This window comes from Salvelinus sp. IW2-2015, linkage group LG11 (assembly GCF_002910315.2).
Source record: "Salvelinus sp. IW2-2015 linkage group LG11, ASM291031v2, whole genome shotgun sequence".
In the NCBI taxonomy this organism is placed as follows: Eukaryota; Metazoa; Chordata; class Actinopteri; order Salmoniformes; family Salmonidae; genus Salvelinus; species Salvelinus sp. IW2-2015.
In genome coordinates this window covers 10,677,956-10,683,986 of record NC_036851.1, presented here as the reverse complement: position 1 = coordinate 10,683,986, position 6,031 = coordinate 10,677,956, and the positions used below count along the sequence as shown (strand labels likewise).

General features: G+C 43.3%; 1 protein-coding gene across 1 annotated transcript in view; it reads left to right on the top strand.

Moving 5' to 3' along the window:
• The first annotated feature begins 886 nt into the window (after positions 1 to 886).
• Positions 887 to 6,031, top strand: part of LOC111969785 (high mobility group protein HMGI-C-like) — an 8,700-nt gene continuing 3,555 nt past the window's right edge. The window contains exons 1-5 of the mRNA XM_023996040.2: positions 887 to 1,398; positions 3,759 to 3,976; positions 4,793 to 4,876; positions 5,068 to 5,118; positions 5,462 to 5,500. Of these exons, the coding sequence (XP_023851808.1) occupies positions 3,869 to 3,976; positions 4,793 to 4,876; positions 5,068 to 5,118; positions 5,462 to 5,500 (282 nt within the window). The 5' untranslated portion in view covers positions 887 to 1,398; positions 3,759 to 3,868. The remainder of the gene's footprint in view (positions 1,399 to 3,758; positions 3,977 to 4,792; positions 4,877 to 5,067; positions 5,119 to 5,461; positions 5,501 to 6,031) is intronic.

Here is a 6,031-nt window from a genome sequence, read left to right as displayed (position 1 = left end):
ATCTAAGGGGCTTTATTGGCATGGGAAACATATGTTTACATTGCCAAAGCAAGTGAAATACATCCTAAACAAAAGTGAAATAAACAATACAAATGTACAGTAAACATTACACATACTCTGTTCCTCTCTCTAACACACGCACACTGACACACACACACTGACACATACACACACACACACACACTGACACACACACACTGACACACACACACTTTAGCTTTCTTATTATTACACGCAAACAAACGTAGACACTCACAAATCTGCATATCCACGTACAGTATTCACAAATACACACATACCCATTTACCCAAAGAACTAAAAGAGAATTGAACAGTACGCAGTACTTGTGTATTGTGGTTCAACAAATTACTACAACAAACGAGTGCTGGCTTTGGTCAGTTTCAGTGGCAGTTTGACAATTCATAGTGCTCACTTTCATGAAATTCTGTTTATAATAGATGACTAATCAAATACTTATATGACTGATGGTTCTCGTTTATAATGCAGATACGGGTTGACTAAATGGTTTATAAATGAGTAACAAAGTAGCACAAACGAATCTCCAGTCATGGCTTCTGCAGACTTTTTATTCCATGGTGCAGAGAACTTTTCATTTCAATTGATCATATACATGTGAATAGGCCTACATCAGGCTGTTTTGAACCAGCTTACAGCCTTTTTTGGTCACATGGGTTTTTATTTTCTCTCAATGTGTTTTGTCTTCATAACTGGAGGTAATTCATTGTTATTCTCTGTAACCCGTACCTTTTCACATGTATAAAGTACTGCATTTTCATTATGCAAATGAGTGTTTTAAGGAAGCATTGAAGATTTGCCATTCGTTTTCAATGTAGGCCTATTTGTAGAGAATTCTAGGACCTGCTGTATGTTCATGCTACTGTAAATGTATGATCTGCAGAATCTAGATCTAGCGTAGCCTATATGATGCCTACCACTCACATGTGGGTGGTCCACTGAGCAAGGGGCGTGTTCGACTGTTTCACCCCTCCTACCCCCACCGCTCTCCTGGAGCATGCTTTAATAGAGAAAGTATGCAATGTTCATATATGCTCCAGCTCCAACCCCCATCATACTTCAACTGGGGTATTCGTGACCAAACGAGGATACGGCAGACAAACGTAAGGGGATCACACACAAACAGAGTGAGATAGAGGAAAGGAGGGAGGGGAAGAGGGAGAGAAAGAAAGAAAGAGGGAAGAAAGAAAGAAAGGAGGCAGTGTCAGTTTATTCCAAGGTAAACTTTATTAAAGGCGACTGTCTGTAATATAAAGACATTTTAAGAATAATATACACACTGAATTGTAGGCTAAACTTTCCTACAATTCCATTGCGGTTTTATTAAGTAAGCTAACAGCAAAACCAACTGGTGGGAGCAAGGTAGGTGAAACATTTATTTTACCTTTCCCATTGTTTCATTTTCTACAATAACATTGTTGCTATTTTGTCACTTTTCTGTCTGATGGATGGGTTACAATCGTGTACTCAGATCATTGAGATCAGATCAAGTAAAATGGTTACCCGCAAACAAACTGCTGTCATTCGATCTGGTTCGATATGATTTGCTCTCTCCCTGCATCATCTGTAGCTTGCTTTGAACACATGGCTTTCGCCTTTCGCACCGGTTGTAAGGTAAAATGAACGACTCCATACAGAATATGTAGGCCTAATAATTATGTAGAATTCATTAAATATCCTAATTAAACATGTATTGACGATGCCGTGTTGGACTACTAGGCTAGCTAAGCTATAACAGATGCAAATGAACTAAGAGTTGACTTTTGTCTGGCGTGATCTACCGTGCTTAATAGTCCTGCTCCGTTGGACACCATACCACTGCTCTAACATATAGGCTATGTTATGGTGGTAAGTTGCGCCGTTTCGGTCAACTAGACCAAATTTGTTTAATATCCAACGTGAAAGTTTAAAAGGAGGAGATGTGACAACTTGAATGAGGTCTGCTGCGACACATTTTGGTAGTTTTAAAAGAATGCACAGAATGTGGTTTTATGGTTGCAATTACCGCCCATATGGAAAAAATACATTCAGTCCTTGTTCACTGCCAAAAACGTAGTTAAACGAATCGTCTCCTGCCATGCAAAAGTATTTGTTCATATAGCCTACTTCACGTGTGCTTAGAAACATTGTAGCCTCCTCCTGCTGATAGACACAATTCCAGCTCCCAACTTCCTGCTTTGATGCAGCTGTTGGTAAAGAAGGCTGTAGTGTTAGCAATGCAACACAGAGGATAGGTCTTATTTCTGTTGCATTTTTTTGATTGGTCTGTGCATGAACCTTGAGGTTGAAATTTTGATTCTGCTCCACACTTTTCCATGGGATAATCAGTCAAAATGAACAACAGAATGAATTCATTAAGGAATGAAAGACAGAATGACTATTATTATTCAAATCAATTGCGTGTGTCATTTACTCTCTCTACTCTGCATTTAGAGTGTGAATTAGTTTTTAGTTATTAGTGAAATTAACAGAAGTAGCTACTCCGTGTAGCCGCAAAATATTTAGCACTGGATTTTTGCCTCCAATATCTGTATACAAAGTGCAGACAAGACTTGATTTGATTTGGAAGGTTATATTTGAGGCCTATCTGAGCTCAAGTGACGAGTACAAAGTAACTGAGAAGCCCATGTTGAAAGCACTATATACTCACATCCTCTTAATTAACAAATATGCAAACATGCACGCATATAGCCTATATTTACAGCTACACAGACATGGACTACCAATGGTATCCAATAGGAACCGGTAGGGACTGGATACAGAATGGGTTAGATCTCAACATTGGATGGGATATTGAGTTGTGAATATCTTTGCTACTTATAGTTACTGCAGACTGAGCTCATGTATCCCCACGTATGCCAAACCCCTGTCTGTGTCCAGTGAACCTGTTATGGCCGTTGCCAAGGCTTATATTAAGCAGTTCTCACGCTTGCTCTGTGACTGCCTGCAAGACGAAAGCAGTGTGGTTTTACATTATAATTTTATGAGGTGCAGAGAGAAAGGGGGAAAAGCGTGTTTTTGTATTAACGTGTCCAGCACCCAGTCGCATTGGTACATATGTAACCGATGGGAAATGGCTAGCTAGTTAGCGGTGGTGCGCGCTAATAGCGTTTCAATCGGCGACGCCACTCGCTTTGAGACCTTGAAATAGTGGTTCCCCTTGCTCAGCAAGGGCCGCGGCTTTTGTGGAGCGATGGGTAACGATGCTTCGTGGGTGACTGTTGTTGATGTGTGCAGAGGGTCCCTGGTTCGCGCCCGGGTCGGGGCGAGGGGACGGACTAAAGTTAAACTGTTACATTGGTGCCGTGACCCGGATAACTGGTTGCTGCGGGAAAGGAGCAGGTCGAAAGGGGGGTGAATGTAACCGATGTGAAATGGCTAGCTAGTTAGCGGTGGTGCGCGCTAATAGCGTTTCAATCGGTGACGTCACTCGCTTTGAGTCCTTGAATTAGTGGTTCCCCTTGCTCTGCAAGGGAAGCGGCTTTTGTGGAGCGATGGGTAACGATGCTTCGTGGGTGACTGTTGTTGATGTGTGCAGAGGGTCCCTGGTTCGCCCGGGTCGGGGCGAGGGGACGGACTAAAGTTAAACTGTTACACATACACAAATTATGCACGATGGTATGCACATGTATAGTATAAACTGTATACCTTTTCAGTAGACCTACTAGAAAAATGTTGTGCAACAGAGACTAGCTAACCTGAAGCCCCCTTTTACTTCCCAGGTACCAATCACGGCTAAGTCTGCCCCTCCCTAACCCTCTCCCCTGAGGCCTGAGCTCTGGGCATCCAAGCCCACACCCCCATTTCACTTCGCTGGTGGACAGACACAGGGATGAGCAACAGTGGGACCAAGGAGCCGTCACCACAGCCAGGAGTGGCCCAATCACCTGCCTCCACACCTCCACGCAGGGGCCGGGGACGCCCACGAAAACAACAGCAGGTTGGATCACCACAGCATCCTCCACATCAACACCTCATACACTCATTACACTGTATAGGACTCTATATTACACAATAACATTACAACTGTACCATCGAGAGCATCCTGACTGGTTGCATCGCTGCCTGGTGTGGCAACTGCTCGGCCTCTGACCGCAAGGCACTACAGAGGGTAATGCGTACGGCCCAGTACATCACTTGGGCCAAGCTTCCTGCCATCCAGGACCTCTATACCAGGCGGTGTCAGAGGAAGGCCCTAAAATTTGTCAAAGACTCCAGCCACCCAAGTCATAGAGTGCTTTCTCTTCTACCGCACGGCAAGCGGTACTGGAGCTACAAGTCTAGGTCCAAAGGGCTTCTTAACAGCTTATACCCCCAAGCCATCCTGAACAGCTAATCAAATGACTACCCAGACTATTTGCATCCCCCCCCCCCCCCACCTCTACCTACATGTACATATTACTGTACCACAACTGCTGCTCTTTAATTATTTGTTATCTTTATAATTTTTTACTTTTCAATTTTTTACTTCACACTTATTTTTCTTTAAACTGCATTGTTGGTTAAGGGCTTGTAAGTAAGCGTTTCACTGTAAGGTCTACACCTGTTGTATTCGGCATGTGACAAATACAATTTGATTTGAAACTGAAATAACTCAAATGCTCATTTTAACAACTGTGGTGTGGTGTGGAGTACGGCTGCTTTTGCTGTGGGTAGATTCAGAGTACCAACCGTATGGCAGTTCCTTATTTTGCTGTGTGTAGATTCAGAGTACCAACCATATGGCAGTTCCTTATTTTGCTCTTGCTCTCCCCAGGAGCCCACTGGCCCCCCAACCCCAAAGAGACCCAGAGGACGACCCAGAGGAAGCAAGAACAAGGGGCCTCGTGCCACACCCAAGGTAAGATCATCCTCTCATGATCATGTTTATAGTTATTATGAAATATTCAATAAAAATAGTATCAAACTAGGCACAGGAGCTGTACAGAAAATAACAATTGTAAGAATACGGTTGTGAGTGGACATTGCCTTATGTCTATATAAAAAACAATACAATATTCTCTGTTTTATCCTCCATCCTTTCTGTGTCAGAATGTAGAGCCAGTCGGGGAGAGAAGACCTCGGGGCCGGCCAAGGAAATGGGTATGGGACTAACATACACACTCACTCATGCACACAAATGTAATGAGACATGTATCTCAAATGTCTCTAGACTCCTATCTCTCTTCATAATCTGGGAATGTACAACTCCAGTCCTTAAGGGCAGTAGGGCCCTCTGTTTTTCCTGACTGATGTCATTGATTGACAGGAGGCGCACCCCCCTCACCTGGTGTCCTAGGTCTAAATCAGCCACTGATTACAAGGCAAACATTGCACCCCCTTCACAATTGAAGTTGTCCACCGCTGAGCTATGCGATGGAGAGTTTTACTGATTCGCTGAATGTTTTATCTCTTCTCCTTCTGTCACTTTTATTCTTCTCCACAGCCCCAGAAAGTAGTTCAAGAGGTAATCCAGGAACAGCAGGTAAGAGATATTGTTAGTACAGCATAATAGGTCATATTATGTTTTTTTCTAAAATGTTTCCTCTTACCTATTGTACTTGAGCGCTACTTTCATGGAGGTGAATATAGGCCTGAAGTAAGGCGGAGTGCACGAGACACTTCCGTTCATACAGCACCTTCTTTCAGAGAATCAACAGATTACACCAACAGCTTGCACAAAAAGAGGCCAACGTCACTCAGCACGCTCATCCATCTTATCACAGTTTTCACTGCAGAGCCGAGTTTCAAAGAGGTTAAAACACATTAAGAACTGAAACCGTTAAGACTCCATCTTTCAGACACAGACATGAGAAGGGGAAGAATGAGTCAATGCTGAGAGGGGAAACCTGATATAACTGCTCTCTTCCCCTGTCGTCTTGGTTTCCTGACATAACCGTCTTCTCCCTAGCATTTCTTGGTCTCACAGCCAGACCTATTTCCCCACATCACTCATGTACACACTCATACAAGTATATCATTACTCTCGCACACGCACACGCACACACACACACAC